Source organism: Taeniopygia guttata, chromosome 3 (genome assembly GCF_048771995.1).
Source record: "Taeniopygia guttata chromosome 3, bTaeGut7.mat, whole genome shotgun sequence".
In the NCBI taxonomy this organism is placed as follows: domain Eukaryota; kingdom Metazoa; phylum Chordata; class Aves; order Passeriformes; family Estrildidae; genus Taeniopygia; species Taeniopygia guttata.
In genome coordinates, this window is record NC_133027.1 from 55,508,374 (window position 1) to 55,525,515 (window position 17,142).

The window sequence follows — 17,142 nt, forward strand, 5'->3', positions numbered from 1 at the left end:
CTGTAGTTTGTATTTAAAAGAAAAATTAAATAGAAAAGAATCATGCCAACTGATACACAGCAGTTTTGTAGAAGTTTGATAGTATTTGCAGTTGCTCCATTCACTGATACAAATACCTAAAAGTTTCTTGTGTTGCTATTGGGCTGCAACTTTTTCAGGCTGATGGCTGCAGAAATTGCCTGTATTGGCAACCTGTGCAAGTTAACATAAAATACAAGCCCAGATTTCTTTTTGCTTTGGGTCATGAAATAGTTTTTCTAATGAACAGCTTCTTTGCTTTCAATAGAAAACCTGCTTCTCACGTGTATTTAGTATATCTTTTAAACATACCTTACTTTAATTTTTGCATAGTTTTAATGTGGAGAACTTCTGTATAGAGACAGTATTGTGTCCTGTTTTTCTCCTCCTATCAGTGGTTGACTTATTACTTCATGGAATAATGAAGTTCTGGGGAATACCTCTACTGACTTACCATCTTTACTTAAACAGTTTTCAGTATCTCTCTGGAGAGCCTTTTGAACATACTTACTGTTCACTGCTCCCTTGCATATCAGTTAATCAGAATAGTTTGAGAACCTCATTACTTACACTTTGTCCTCAGTTGTATCAGATGTATTCATGCTCTTCTGTAGGGCTTATGTTTTACTCTGGTGCTGGTTTGAGCCATTGTCAAGTTTTTGAGCACTACTGGCAATAGCCAGCTTTCAGTTAAATTCTTTTGTCCAGAAGAGGAGGCACTCAGACTGACAATGGCTTTGCCTTTTAATTCTCTCCTTTTTATCAAATGGATTTATTCTTCTAATGCTAGATTGGGCAGAAATAAAAAGCTGACTGAAAACATACAGTTATTATATATAATATTGAATGGAAGTGGTTATGTGTAGGGCAAAGGTCTTAAAACATAGTGTTGTATGCTGTCAATTCTTGCTTTTAGGTTTGTGGCTACAGAATAAGACTACATTTTGATGGATACCCAGATTGTTATGATTTCTGGGTGAATGCTGATTCTTCAGACATTCATCCTGTTGGATGGTGTGAAAAAACAGGTCACAAGCTTCATCCACCTAAAGGTATTGCTTAGTTTAAATCTCATGTTTTGCGCAGTTCTAAGATTGAGAGTACCTGTGTAATTTTTTTTTTTTTGGCAGAAATGTTTCCATTTGTTTAATCAAGGGTATTTGAAAATGGCAAATTAAATACATATCTTGCCTAAAATTTCAAGTTTGAAAGCATGCCCCTTTTATTCAGTGGAAATTCAAAGAAAACAAAATGGGCCATAAGAGTCGTCAATAAGGCATTAGGAAAAAAAAACTGAGCAGCAAACTTAGACCCCAGCTTATTGCAAGGAAAATGGCAGCATACTGGTGACAAATATGCTTAAACTGAGGTCTCACAGGCAGCTGAGGATTCTTTAGTGGAAGGTCTTGTGACATTTTTGCTACTGCATAATGATCACTGTTATTGTACAAATGTTGGTACAGACTAATAAAGACTATCCTATTTCCACAAAGATTAAATATGAAATAGAGACAAAAAGAGGAATGAACAGATCAATAGGGATTAAAAAAGGTAAGATTGCAAGCCTGGAAGTGTAATTCGTACATGGATTATGTAAATGGTTTACAGGTATTGAAATGTGTGTAATTTACTTGCATAATTTACTTCCATTTCACATTGTGTAACCTCTTTTGGCAATTGGAGGGCATCTGCACTGAACTGTACTATGAAAAATAGATAAATGTGGTCCTTTTGGAATATGGTGGGAATATGTGAGGATGAAGGGAGCAAGTTCTGAAGTCTGGAAAGTGAGAAATAAATGAATATGCCATTTTGGCATACACAATGAGGGTAGTATAATGTGATTTAGAAGGGCTGGAAAATGAGGACATGCACAAATTCAAGAGGATGTGCTTCCAGAGAATTATAAAACTGTAGATATAAGGGCTCAGGTGTGGAAGGTGAGAGTAAAGCCACTGGAATTGTAGGGACAGGGGGTCTGCCAGTGTGTGAGAGGATGGCATTTCTTTGTGAGAGCCTTGAGAGGCATGAGCTGCTCTTCTGAGTCCTCTGCAAGCTCCACTCTGGCTACAGGGTGCTACTTGCCTTGGACACAGTTCTGCATAACTGGCCGTGTAGCAATAGCAATTTCTTGAACATAAATAAGAATTTCTTAGAAGGTTGGCCCTTGTTGATGTAATAACTTGTATGTAGCAAATGGGTATTTCCCAGCTACAGCCTTCCTGATGGTATTACAGTGTGCTTAGTAAGTTTGGCATCTATGACGAGGATTTGTCACCTTTTACATCTTACATGCCTGGTTTAGAAAGCTTTTGTTAACCATGAATTATTTCCTCTAGAAGAACTTTGTGGGGTTCTGCTTTTCTAAGTGGAAGGATAATATGCCAGTTGTAGGTTCTGTTTTAATTGGGTTGGACAGATTGGTTGTATGTTCCTGTGTTACGACATTTTAATAATGATTTCTGTAGTGCCCATTGCAAATTTTACAGATGCTAAAGCCAATGAGAGTTATGACATAGGACACAGTATTTATATAAAGTAGCACTCCAGAGAAGAACTCAAAGGTTTGTGTTAGTAGCCTTTAATTTTCCAGATAAAATACAAATTTATGACCTTCATGGTATAAACCCTAAGCAATTTGGAACCTGGTGGTCTGCCTTGGGAGGGCAGGGGGTGGGGAGTGAGAGACATGAGACAGGAAGAATATTATTCTAGATGTTTTATGAAATGTATTTCTACCCATGTTTTTTTAAAAGGGAAGGGATGGATAGCTCTTAGTGCTGCTGGGCAAGACAGGTCTTGTGATGGGATGTCTCCCACCCCCATGGCAGCAGAGGCAACAGGCAGCTGCTGCTGGGCTTCCAGCAGGTGTAGGAGAGCTAAGAGGGAAAATTGAACTGGGTTTCATAGAAATTAAAAAACATGGTTTTCAGGACACTATTCATTTTGTGTAGAGGTAGCCACTTTTTTATCTCACATAGGCAAAATCTGCAGCAACAGGATGGATGTACATGTGTATATATATGCATGTAAAAATTGCATTGACTGATCTATATCTGCAGTGAATAAATCAAATTGACTTTTGGTCTTGTTATGAGAGATGAGTTAGGAGGTTAAGATCTCCCTTTCTCATTTGGTGACAGGAAGACCCACACTGCCCAGGAACTGCTTCACAGTCTACTAAAACCTCTTTTTTTTCCCCATGGGCTTTGTCCTAGTCCCGTTAACTGATCCCTTCAGTCATGCAATAGGTGGAGTTTTTTATTGTCTGCTGTGAGCTTGGACTTATGTTTGAATACTCTCTAGAATTACAAAGTGAAAATGAAAAGCCTAAATACTGTATTGCTTTAAAGTGGCTTCAAATGATACAGCATTTGAAATATAACATACATACATTTGAAATATACATACAACATAAAAATGGTTTCAAAACGTGATACACAGCTGTACTGTATCAAGACAAGAGACAATTGGAGTATAAAGAAATTTTTCTTTGAACTTTTAGGTTAATTTATGTTGACTATTATTTAAAATGGAAAGTGAGAAAGTCCTATGCAGAGAAGGTGAAGGGTTTTAAACTTGTGGTTCCTGGGATAATATGAGAAACTCAGGTTAAACAAAGCAGTTGTTTCTGGCATGTTTGAGTAATATGTCAAGTAGTTAAGAGGTGACACATTTCAGTAAAGGCAGTCACTCACTGAAATTTATTGTGGTTTTGGTCTACTTTTCTGGGTTGTAACATATTGACTAAAAGAGGTGTTTCTACAACTGTTACATAACAGAAAAATGAAGGAGGAAATCTATTTTCTTCCAACTCCTAGCATTGTTTTTTAGATTAGAACTACAGATGGTATTTGGAAGATTATTTTATACAGTTCAAGATATTATGAATTTTTTCTAATTTTTTCCCCTAAGAAACTAAACATTAATAGAAATACAGATTTAATTTCAAGTGTTGTATACACAGAATGAAAAATATATAATATCCATACAGGGGTCATTTTATGCTATAAATTGAGAAGGGGTCCTGCAGCATTGATAGCGTAAGTAGCTGTTTGGTATAATCTAGGGGGGTTCTTTTAATGCTAGTAGTGATGATGCTGTATTAGTGATAGCCTGATGATGTAATATGGGGAAGTCTGGAGGAGGAGGAGGGATATTTTTTTCCTTGGAGTGACTGGCATGGTGGGAAGAACTCTGGGACCTGTAAGTCTTTTTTTCTGATTCTGAAGTAAAAGCAACAGACTGAAGAAGCAGCTGGAGAACACTTTTTGGCTCTGTGTGACAACAAAGGGAAGTTAGGTAGTACCTGTGAGGCAGACAGGTGGTGATAAGATGAGGTTTTGTTGGGGAGAGACAAAGAGGTGACTTTTACCCTGTGCTTCATGGGGATGTTCATTCAAAGAGAAGAAACAGAAGTATAAAATTGGTCTCTTACTGATTCGTGCACCCTGTGTCTCATACCCATCATTTCTTGCCCTTCTTTTACAACTCTCATTTAGGATATAAGGAAGAAGAATTCAGCTGGCCCTCCTACTTAAAGGCATGCAAGGCTCAAGCTGCTCCTAAATCACTGTTTGAAAACCAGAATGCAGTAAGTACTCACTTGTTACTAATGGTGTAGTTGTGAGTATGCTCATGTGTGTGGTAGAGATTCATAGCGTATTTCAGTGATGGCAGACTTGAGTCTGAAATTTAAAACAAAAGTGTTTACAGCAAAATGAATAACATTCTAACATTTTCCACTGCACAGCTAACCTCTGCAGTTCCAGTTCATTACTCTTCTACTTATCTGTTTAAACTTCTGGTGCATTCTTAAATTAAAGATTTGTTATTTGTACTCTGTCTTGCACCATAATCTTGTGGAACAAGAATGGTCTTTCAGAGGGAGTATCTAAGACAACTAAAACTAATACATTTCATTTTAGCAGCATGTTTAGGACTTATTTTCTTTCATAAGCCACAAGTCTTGGTGTTTGAGCATTGCTCATGTCAGCTAATTAGGCTTCTGCCACTCTGTTGGGACAGTTAATTGGGAAATTTGGAAATGACAGGAGTATAGTGATTATGGATGATGGGGAGATTTCTGGATTTACAGTATTTATCTTCAGTTAAATGTCTTCCTCTATGTAGACAGTGATTCCGTCGGGATTTCGAGTGGGGATGAAGCTGGAAGCCGTAGACAAGAAGAACCCGACTTTCATTTGTGTTGCCACGGTAACAGACATGGTGGACAATCGTTTTCTGGTTCATTTTGACAACTGGGATGAGAGTTATGACTACTGGTATGATGTTTTTGTTTGTATCCTAGTAAGATGTATCAGAAATGTGCTCGCTTTAAGTGCTGTTTTCTGTGCTACTTTCCAGACTGGTGATACAGTTGCTATACCAACTTTTGCCGGAATTTAAAGTATGGCCACCAAAGTAGGTCTCAGTGGCAGACTGGCAGAATTGATTTTCCCATTGCAAGTTGCACGTAAAGAATGCTGAGGTTGTGCTAAATGAGTGTTCGTGTGTGCTGCTGCATCTGGAATTGTGGATTGATTTCAGTTACATATTATCTCTGAGTCTGATCTCTTCAGTGAAGAATATACACCATGATAATGAGACTAAGTGTACTTGGAGTTAGTTTTATTTGTAAGGCTGCATGTATTCATAAGGTTCTTGATCCACTTATGTTGAAACCGAACTGTAGTCATATTCTATAAAGCATCAGGATAGTGGCAAAACCTGGTTTTAGTCCTTTGTGTTCTATATTCCAGTGGAAACTGAAATCCTGTTATCCTGACCTGTGTTAGATGTGACCTTTGTGCATGTTTTATGGGGGAGGGGCTGTGTGTATCTATAGGAAAATCAGTGGATGGAGCAGGATGTACTAGGAGTATAAAGATAGTGAAGGAGATTTAGGCTGTTACAGTGCAAGTTTGTATTTGCACTTGGATCTTCATTTGACAGATCATTTGGAGCAATGTAGTTTACCTTGCAGTCTTTGGAGAGTAAGTTACTGCACAACAGATAGAATATTGTTATGGATCCCTTTTATGGCCAGAGTTTGACAGTGGCAACTTAATTGTATAGCTGAGCCTATAAAATAAATGAAGAAAAATTTTTTCATCTGTATTTGATGACTACTTTGGCACTACATCAATGAGAATGTCACAAAACTATAAAAGTAACTTCTAAACTTTGTGAGTCCCTCTCTTGAAATAATAATTTTGTGGCCATTGTGACAAATAAACTGAAGTGGAACTGAATTTTTGAAGCAGTCGTGAACAGAGAGTTAAGTGAAGTCAATAACTGAATATCAAGATAATAGACCAAACAAGTCAAAGACCAGAAAGATTAGCAATTATTTTCACAAAGAAGTAACACAAACCCTATATTTTCTCTACAAAGCATCAGGAAACTGGGGACTGGGGAAACTTAGTCTGAATATCTTGGCATTTAACTGTTCACTAATAATAGCTATGACATTAATTAATAATTAAAATGGCAGTTAGGCAAAGCTTTTAGGGAAAACACAGTGCAATATAACGCGTAGTTTGTTCAGAGGTAGCATAGGCATCTTTCTAAAATACTGCACTCTATATAGCAGACAAACTGAAATTCAGACTTGTTAATATTCCAATGTCAACAGGAACTTTGTCCACCAATCTTTTCAGAGGAGGGAGAAGCAGTTTTCAAGTACATAACCAAGCTTTACATTTATAGTATTAGTTAAAGTTAGAGCATCCTGAAGAGGTTTTTCTGAATTTTGTATGTAGAATACATGACATAAAACCCTCCTAAAAGGATGAAGAAAATTTGAATTTGAAAGCTTATAGGTTTTACTATAGGTTTTCAGAAATCATTTGAGCTGTGTTTACATTGAGGTCAAGCTTAAGTTTTGTTCTTTTGGTGAAATTGTGAAATACCTTTCTGGAAGCAGCAAGACGATGCTCCTGGAAGTACTGTATATGGAAATTAAATTCAGTAATGTGGCCTACCTCTCAGCATTGCATTGAGAATAGTGAGTAGAGAAAGAAAGAAAGAAAATGAGAGAAAAGAGCAGGAGTGTCTGACCAAAAGAGAGCCTGCAAATGTAACCTGAATGCATCACACTCTCATTTTTAATTTTAGGTATCAGGTTTGGAAGGACCTTAAAATATCTTAGGTGCATACATTTCATGTCTACCAACTGCTGTCTCTAACTAAAAATGAAAACGTTTTCTGAGATTACCCAGAACTGAACCTCACAGGTTCCTTGTGCCTGCATGTAAGTTTCAATCTCAGAATAATAATGAAGGTGAAGTTACTTCTTTTGTGTATGTTGGTTCTTTTCAAACAAGTACCTCATTTCTCTGTATACCTTTTGTGTTTTATTTGGAGTAGACTGAACTTTCTCATTGAGGTTAAAAAAAACCTTTCCTATTTTTGGATACCTAAAAGAGAGTTGACTGATATTACTGACTTCAGGCAACAGAAACCCATTACGATTGCCTAAGGGTTTTTAGGCTCCAGGCTTTCAGCCTGAAGATACTCTTCTTTACTTTCTTTCTGAGCATTAGAAAATACATTTTTGGTCGAAAGTAAGTACCCTGGCTAGAATTAGTCATTACAGCAGCTCTTTAATGCATGGTCATGCTACTTTCAGTATATTATAAATCCTATTAAATTTTCCTTTGATAGTGGCTTTTAGATTGGACAAAAGTGAACAAAATTCAAGATTTTACTTAATGAAGGAGGGGTTTGACCTATACAACATAAGCCTCCAGGTCCTTTCCATCTGTTCCATCTCTTTTGATGAAACATAATATTGCTTTGAAAGCTGAAGGCATCCTCATTCAGTGGAACTTCTCAGTTTTCTTACCATTGTCTGAACCTGGAAATGGAGTGGGGAATCTTTCAGTATGTCAGAACTATGAATTAACTACAGGTCCATCCTATATTCTTCTGTTCCCTTACATCAGATTTGTTTACACACAGATTGATGTTGCCTTCTCTTCCTATTTTTTTTGTGTCCAAATGGAAACAGAGCCAGGGCTCATGAAAGAGGTGAAGCTGTGCCAGCTTGTTGCTGTTTGCCCACAGAAGGAGTGATGCAATGGCTGTGCTGGACACACTGCATCCCAGACTTGCTGCACCAGGGGGCTCTGGGTACCCTCGCTCATCCTTGGCTTGGTCTGAACTTCCCCTGCAGAGAAGGTTGTACAGGCAGATTTTGGGATCAGCATAGCAGGAGTGTGTTAAAATACAGTGGCCCATGTGCCGCTCACTGCTCTGTTCCTGTCTGTCTTGAATAGAAAAATGATTTCTGAAGCTTGCTGTGAAAATAAAATAGCTTTTGATTTTTGGAACCATTTTTTGATCTGTATGACTTTTGGAACAGACTGGACTTTGTTGTGAGATTAGGAGGCCAGCCCTGTTCTCCATCACTATTTACTACTTTCCTAGCAGCCAAGTCCTTAAAAGTTGCACTCTGTGTGTTTCATTTTTGAGATAATTAACTTGGCTCCACTCTCTCTTTGAAAGGAACCATCTTTTTGAAGGGGATAGATTATGTAAAAAAAAAAAAAAAAGTTAAAACAACCTTAAAAAAGTATGAGTCACAGTGCATGCGTTTAACTATTTAAATAGAATGAAACACTTTCTGACCCTAAATTTCCTGTGAATCACCACGCAGCTTTCTTATCAGACTTTAAATAGAAAATATTGTAGTGTTTTATGGTAATAACATACCACCTCTGGATGCATGCTATAACCTCCTGGATTACGTTTTGAGAAGCCCTGACCTAAAATGATACCAGCTTTATACTTGTCAATGATGAAGTATTCTCATTTATGCACTAGATGGGGCTGCAGGATAGTTTTTATGGTTTTCTTCTTTTTATCTCTCTGTTAGGTGACTGACATCACAATCAAGAACTTGTATAAGTAGTATTCCTGAGGGCACATTATTATTTATGGGTGTATGGGGCATCTGTGTATGAGTGGTTTTTGATAGGTAACATTTTTGTTACAGACTGTATCTACACTTATTAAATTAATATCAAAATATTAAAAGGTTTGTTTCCCAAAAGGGAAAACCAGAAATAATTTCAAAACAGAAAATTATTGTAACACATGCACTTATTGTAAAGACAATGCTGACCATTTAATTAAAAATGGCTGTCCAGTTGTCCAGAGTATCAGATGGAAATGTATTTAAGAAACTATTTTGCTGAAATAATTGAGTGTTAACTTTTTCAGCAGCAAGCATTATCATCCATCTCTCTTGATTTAGTTAGGATGCATTGTGTATTTGAAACAGATTTTAGGGAAAAATTAGCAGGACAGGTGAAAGTGATCAATAGAACAATATTAAGTTGTCTTCCATGTGTGTCTCCCCCATTGGGATGTGCCTTCCTGCTGTGAGTTAAGGACTGCTGAACCTTACATGTGTTCCTTTCAGGCAAAGTTGTGCACACACCAGGGAATCACTTTGTCAGCTGCCCTTGGTTTTCCTTGTTGCAGAACTATTTCCTGGCCATTTACATCATGTAGTTCTTCCCTGCTTTGATGTTTTTTTCTGTACTTAAGATGTCCACAGCTCAGCAAGCTGTCACTTGTTCTGTCCCTCTGCGTGGCTCTCCTACAGGTTCAGCTGGTGCACTCTGCTGCTTTTGGCTCTACTTTCAGTTTTTTGGATTAGCTTCGGTTTCCAGTATGGATATTAGATTTCTTTTTCTGTCTGCATGTTCTCACACAACAGAAAGAATGGTTCACAAGTGACATGAATTGTTTGGACATTGTAATCTTGTTTTATTACTCGAGTGTGCATTTGTCACGTCTCTACTGCTCAGCAAAAGGTAATGTTGATGCTCTGCTGTGGTCCAGGTGTATGTATGTTTTGAGGTGCAAAATCCTTCAGCTCCTGCTACTGTTGGTAACCTTTTTTGGGCTAGTAAGCATCCTCACAATTCATGGATCATCGTGTTTTATTAAGCATGAGCTGGGTAATCTGCCTTCTGTTTTGGAACAAAGGAGATAAAAAGCTGTGGGATGTAGCAAATTGATTGTGAAAGGTCAGCATAGCCTTAACATTCCAGTTGACAACTCTCTGGGGCTTTGTCTGATGGACTATTGTTGTTCTTCCAAACTAGATGTATATCCATTGAATAACACATATTAAAGCGTAATAGTTTTACTTTAAATTGTGTGTGACTTTTACTGATCTCTACTTTCTATCACTAAATTAACTGTTAGAAGCTAAAAGGCTGTGTGAAATCAGTAGGTGAAGAAGAACTGTGTGATCCAATTTTGCTGGAACAAGGATCTTTCTTTTTCCGGAGTCTACTGCAGTTGCAGAAGCTGATCATAGGCTTATCTGTAATGACTGGATTTTTCTTTTAAAGCAAATCAAAGTTTGTAGATATTTCATAGTGCTATTTTGCAATGCTGTTGAATCACAGGCTGCTTTGTGTTCCATGCTCACTGTAATGTCAGAACATCTTCTAGGAATGCATCTTTTATTGCAACATTCCTTGGTCATTTGCTTCTTCTTGAATCTTCAAGGCAAGAAGTGTGCAGTGGCATTCACTTTTCAGAGTTTTATTAAAATGAATGTTCAGACTATGCTTTAGAAATCAAACCAAGCCAAATGCATTTAGAAGGTTTGTCCTGTTAAGTGTTTTTTACACATCTGCTTGGTTATTTTAAGTATAATACTGATAATACCATAGTGATCCTGACCATGGGAGTTGTTCCCAAATTTAACTTGCAAGAGTTTTGAAAATAATTTGTGAGCTTCAAAACATTTTAGGAAGTAAGAGGATATGTCTTTTCAGTAAAGAAGTATACCTCATACATGTAAAATTCCCAGTGTGAGAGGGATCAAAGAGAGGAGTGCTGCCCCATGTTCTTGTTAGCTTCTCTTCAGAGTTACTGTAAAGAGAAAAGAAGAGGCCAGAGGAAGCATGAAGGACTCACAAGTTTTTTCTTAGTTTTTGAGGCAAAACATTTCTAGAAAACAGGTGCTGAGTTTTTACAGTGCTAAATTATCACAAAAGGTCTCTTGCTTCCTTTGCTTCCTTTTATTGATGGCAACTTCAGTGATTTAGAGAGTACCTGGTGTGATACTATGAATACTAAATACATACAGTATAGCTTTAGATATTGTAGAAGGACAAAAAAGCTGGTATTCATGAACTGAATTAAAATCCTTGGCTATTGTCAGAGCCATTACAGAGTCTGTCTAGGGTAGGTTTTATCTGCTTGGAATTATCTGATTGGCATCATTACAAAGAAATACTAGCAGAATTGTTTCATAGATATAGCCACAAGATAATGATGTTATGTTGGCCAGTATTTTTCATCATTAGTGCTTCTCTCTGTTTAGGTAGAAGGTTAGATGAGTCCTTGTTGTGAGATCATGTTCTGGAGCACCCAAGCCTGCATTTCTGTTGTTGAAGATTATCCATACTAAATTGTAGATATCATGTAAAATATTTTTCACATTAAAAAAAAAAAAAAAAAGTTATTTCAAGTATGATGTGCTCTTTCATTTTTCTTTCATGCAGTGAAGGTTGAAAACTGCAATGTGGTATAGCTCAGGGTCTAGTCTGCAATTTTTTCTGTGCTGTATTTCCTTTTGCAGTCTCTAAAGTATGTTTGTGTCCCAGATCTGCAGACCTGGTGTTTTGAATCTTAAGACTGTGGAGTGCCTGCATAATTTACCTTTAGTTTCTTCTTCTCTCATGCACCCTTTTAGGTATTGCACATTATCAGGATATGATATTTCAGAAGTACATTAATTAAGGGAACCTAATTAATTTGAACTTCTAGCATGCTAATACTTTCTGTGTAGGATAGAGATAATGATTATTCTATAACACTCAGAGAGAGCAGCCCCACCTGTTCGGTATTTTGCATTAGTAGCTCGGATTGAGGTGCAGTGGAGAGATTACCTATTATTCCCCAGCCTAATGACGGAGACATTGACTTCAGAGAGGGATTAAATAGAAACTAGATGATGAGTGGTGTGGTGTTTTGCTCAGTTATTATTACATGAAGCATGTGTCTTCATGCATGGTTACGCTCTGTTTACTCTTTTCTCATTAAGTATTTGAGAAGTGTTTAGAAAACACAGGAGGCAGACATGGTGTTTGAATCTCGACAATTGCTTGGGTGCTTAAGGTTGGTTTCTTGATCTCTCCCTGGGGAACTGGGAATGAAGGCCTTAGCTACTTCAATTTACTCAAGCTTCACTTTTTTGGCCTTGCTGGATCCTTGCAGTGAGTGGGACACTGAGCTTGTGGCCACTGGAGAGATGGAAATGCTGGTGGCGTTCTCCAGAAGAGAGAGGCAGGGCATAGCTGGAAATATTTGATGTCAGCTTCTGAAACACGTTTAGAGATAGGAAATAGTGGAGGAGAGAGGTGGTGTATTGTGAAACTGAATTTATTTAACTAAAGAAGAACTTAGGTGGGGTAGGCTCCTAAGAGAAGCGAGGTCCTTAAGGGCAGATGTATATGGGTATTGTATGGTTATAATACATGAATTTTCAGCTAAATAGAGGCAAGTGGTGTGGTTGCACAGTGTAGTGCAGTGCCATGCAGAGGGATGCTGGCCTTTTGTGTCAGCAGCATGTTTCTTAGTCATCTTGGCTGCATAAATACAATGTATTTCATTAATAAAGCACTGTCAATTGTTTGGCAAACTCAAAAACCTTCAGTAAGTATCAATGCACATGTAGGGATGGTGCATGTTTCACAGCAGAGCCTGATAGCTTTTTACTTTTCCTGTAGACCAGTCTTACTTTTTGCCTTTACTAATAATATTGAGTATGAATATAATAATTGTAGTATTATGTACACTGTGTTTTATTGTGCAAAATATGTTATGTTATGAAATAATATCCTAGAATGCAATAAATATAAATAGTGAGCAATCTCTCGCTGCTTGACACATGCCAGCACATGTAGCTCACCCTGCCTCTGTTAGTCTTCTGTGGCTCTTTTGGCATGCCAGAGGCAACACTAGTAGTGCAGAATAGGATGCACTTTACAGAAAATATGGGAAGTTGTTAACCCTTTGAATAAGAGAGTTTGATCTGTTTTTTAAGAGCAGTTTGCAGTCTTGGATCACTAATTCTTTCATATAGCTTGGGGCCTAAAATACTTCTTTTGTTGTTTTTGGTTTTGTGTGGGTTTTTAGTTTGGTTTTTTTTTTTCCAGAGTTTTTTCAGACTTACTTTCCTTATGTGCTGCTGGGTTACAGTAACATGTTTATACCTCCTTTTAAGTCACTCAGAATCCAGTTTTGAATTTTTGCTTGCTATTGGCACTGCATTGCAGTTATATGTGATTTTTTCTTCTGCCTCCAGGTTCAACCTAGATCATTAATCAACATTGTTAAGTTTGTGGTTTCAAATTTTGATCTTGGCATTGCAAGACTCCATCTGTCTTTGATGGGATTATGGTATTCTTGCAACTAGCCAACATGATTCTACCAAGAATCTCTGCTTGGGAATTTTTCAGATCCAACATCACAGCTTCTCAGAAGAGATCTACCATTAATTTAAAGGACTTGATTTTCATTATCTTCCAGCAAAATTGTAGATAAAGCCTTATGCTTGTATAGGTGGTTAACAAGTCTGTGTTAGATGTGTTTGTGTCTTCAGGTTATGTTTGCAGTTTAAGTTGAAGGTGTTGTGGGTTGTTAGGAATTTAAGTCTGTCTTGTAGGTCTTGGTTTGTAAGCATAATAGGATGTCTGAAGAGCTGTATTTTCAGGTCCTTTTTTTCTCCCCTTCCTCCAGGTGTGAGGCAGCTAGCCCACATATTCATCCTGTTGGATGGTGTAAAGAACATAAAAGAACTCTCATCACCCCACCAGGTTTGTAAATTGTTACGTGTCTGAAAGATTTAAGATGGCTATAATCAGCTAGCATCATTAAAATTTTCAATAAGGTTTCTGGTACCTCTTCTGAATTTTTTTCTGTAATGAGGCATTGATATTTACAGAGCTGTAAATTTTTTTACAGGACTTAATATATTAAAAATAGAAGTATAATAGATGTTTGGCATTCAGTATGCAAATATATACTGATTTAGTAAAGAGACATCTACTCAAAAGCTATCCCTCGAAATCTGACCAAGTTTGTAATTTTGGCTGAATGGCAGACAAGTACTGAGTACAAGACTCACATTCTGAAAATGCAGATAAAGCAAATTCCAGATGTGTGAGATCGTTGCATAAAATAAATATCTTCATGTGAAGTGAGTGGGCAAGGTAATGGATTAATTAAAAAATTGTATGATTGTGATTATAGAATCAAACTTGTAAGGAGTCTTTGAAATGAAGGAAAATGCTATGAGAGAGATGATAAAGAAGGAAGTGTATTCATTAGTGTGAAACTTAAGATATTTTTCAGGATTGTTGTGTATGGCTGGATGACCTAAATGCCTTGTTGTACAAATTGGCATCTGGTGTCTTGAACATGGGAAGTTTTAACTGGTTAAAACTGACTTGGACAAAAATTCTAATAGCCAGCAATCTTGAAAAGTCGTAAGCAGTCTGTCTGCCAGGAGGTTAATTGCAGCCTGTTATTCAGTGAATCCCTTGTAAAGCAAATTAGAATTGGTTTTGTTCTCTTCTAGCTTATGAATACTAACATTTAAACTTCAAGTGAAACTTGTGGTGCAGAGTAAAGTTGAAGGACAGGCACTGCCTTTTCTTTAACAGCCAAGCTGTCTTTGTGTTTCTTCCCCTAGAGTGTTTATACACATGGCATTTTCTGAGAAAGGCAACATCTTCTTTGATGATGTCTGTAGATTATTCATAAATGTCCAGGCTATTTTGTTAGAAACTTAATAAAAAATTGCTCATTAAAAGACTAACAAGTAGTCAGGTGTGCTCAACTGTGGTACAAAGCTATCACTGATTTAGATTGTTTACCAGTGAATGACTGTTCATTACTTGAATTCATTTCCTCAGTTAAGTGGACAGATTTTTTCCAGTCCACATTATTTATATTGTAGAGGGAATCACAGAGTATCCTCATATCCAAAGCAGTTGTGTACAGTAGCTACTCAATAGTGTGTATGAGAGGATTGTTGACTCTTTTAACCTGTATGGTGAATTTATTAGAGACAATTTGGAACAGCTTTTCTTGCAATTATTTTATAAGTCCAATGTATTAATCAAAACAGTATTGTTGAAGTGCTAGGCACTCTGTAAATTAGACATTAACTTCATTTTTTTGCACTGCTGTGTTTAATTTTGCTCATGTTTCTTCTGTGCCAGATTATCCACATGCTAAGCATTTTTCTTGGGAGAAGTATTTGGAAGAAACCAGTTCATTACCTGCACCTGCAAGGGCTTTTAAAGTGGTGAGAAAATGCTTAAGTTTCTTCCATGATTTTAAGTTCATGTAATTAATTTGTTTAAGAAGATAATACATATATGGTGTTCTTATGTTTCCAAATGTATCCAATTAATTAGTTGCATATATGTGGTTTATTTTTATGCAAGTTTGCAGTTCACTGTTATAAATCAGATTATTATAAATAACTATTAATGTATTATTTTAATTATTATAAATGGGATTAAATGCTACAAATGTATTACTAATGAGAGTAATATGGAAAATTACTCCCTACTTATTACAAATAATGAGATAGGTACTGAGTCATTATAACATATTTTGAAGATCTCTATTTCTGTAGATTTTATATGGTGCAATAGATACAGTGTAAAAATGAATATAAGAGATTAGTCTGCTTGTCCATCTAGTCAATTGTCTTTGGCTTGTTTTCAATGCCCTTTAGCAGACTTTTTCTTCTGCAAGCTTGCAGCTAGGGCATGTGGGCAGCATCCATAGGAAGCTCCCCAGCTTAACTATGGTGTTTGTGAGCAACATCTTTTTCCTTTATCTTTGTGCTTGCTAGTTTCTTTCAGTGATCCATCTTTTTGAGCTCTTAAGATTTCAGTGATGGTCACTACTCCAGAAAGGAATCACACAATGGCTTGAGCTGGAAGGGTCCTTAAATATCATCTGATTCCAATCCCCCTGTCATGGACAGGGACACCTTCCACTAGACCAGGTTGCTCAGAGCTCCATCCAGCCTGGCCTGGAACACTTCAGGGGTTGGACATCCACATTTCTAGGCAACCTGTTCAAGTGCCCCATCATCCTCACAGTAAAGTAGTATTTCCTAATATGTAATCTAAACCTATTCTCTTTTAGTTTGAAATAATTTCCCCTTGTCCTATCACTACATGCCCTTGTAAAAAGGCCCCTCTCCATCTTGTAGGCTCCCTTCAGATACTGGAAGGCTATAATTAGATCACCCCTAAACCATCTCTTTTCTAGGCTGGAAAAACCCAATTCTCTGAGGCTTTCCTTATAGGAGAGGTGCTCCATCCCTCTGTTCATCTTGGGTTGCTGTTGGGAGCCAGCAGTGGGTGGCGGTAGCTCCCAGCCCTTGTCTCACAGCACTCTGAAGCCTGTTTGCCTCAGCTTTTCATATTAGAGACGCTAATTCTCAACTTCGCCAAGAGCTGGATTAACAAATTAACATTAATAAACAAATGCGGTGTTTATAGCAGGTCAGTAGATTACCAGAGATTATTCATGACCTGCATTTTATCACCCCAAGGTGTGTCTGTTTTAGTAATGTTTCTCAATCTTACATTCTCAGCACAAATACCTCAAGCAAGGATTAAGAAGTTATTTGGTTATATCTGAGACAGTAACACTGTTTTGTGTTGTATTGTGGGAAAAATTGAGTTCTTAAGCTGCAGCTGAAGGAAAAACACCAACTCTGCAAAGTCCTAGAGTGACAGATACATTATTTTCACAAAAATTAGAATAAACCTCATAATTTTTCTTGTGAATATGTTCCTTTAAAATAGAAATAATTTTGCTTTAATTTTCATAACTACAGATGACAAACACAAAATCTGATACTCCTACCAAAGACACTAATTTTATCAAAATAGTATTACAAACCCAGGCATTTGGTCCTGTTTGTTACTGTTATGCTGTGAATTAGTTATGTTTTCAGTAGGAGATTGAAAAAGAGTTTGATTCATGAAACAAAAATACATACCAGAAAACACAAATATGTCTTCTGTAGACAATTTCATAGACATTTCAGGCAGC

General features: G+C 37.1%; 1 protein-coding gene across 8 annotated transcripts in view; it reads left to right on the plus strand.

Moving 5' to 3' along the window:
- The window catches only part of L3MBTL3 (L3MBTL histone methyl-lysine binding protein 3), an 86,265-nt gene that overhangs the window by 41,453 nt on the left and 27,670 nt on the right, over positions 1-17,142 (plus strand). For all 8 annotated transcript variants that reach the window (XM_002190364.6, XM_012572644.5, XM_072926896.1 and 5 more), the window contains exons 9-13: positions 935-1,070; positions 4,521-4,612; positions 5,152-5,303; positions 13,795-13,871; positions 15,282-15,367. In XM_002190364.6, coding sequence (XP_002190400.2) covers positions 935-1,070; positions 4,521-4,612; positions 5,152-5,303; positions 13,795-13,871; positions 15,282-15,367 — 543 coding nt within the window. The remainder of the gene's footprint in view (positions 1-934; positions 1,071-4,520; positions 4,613-5,151; positions 5,304-13,794; positions 13,872-15,281; positions 15,368-17,142) is intronic.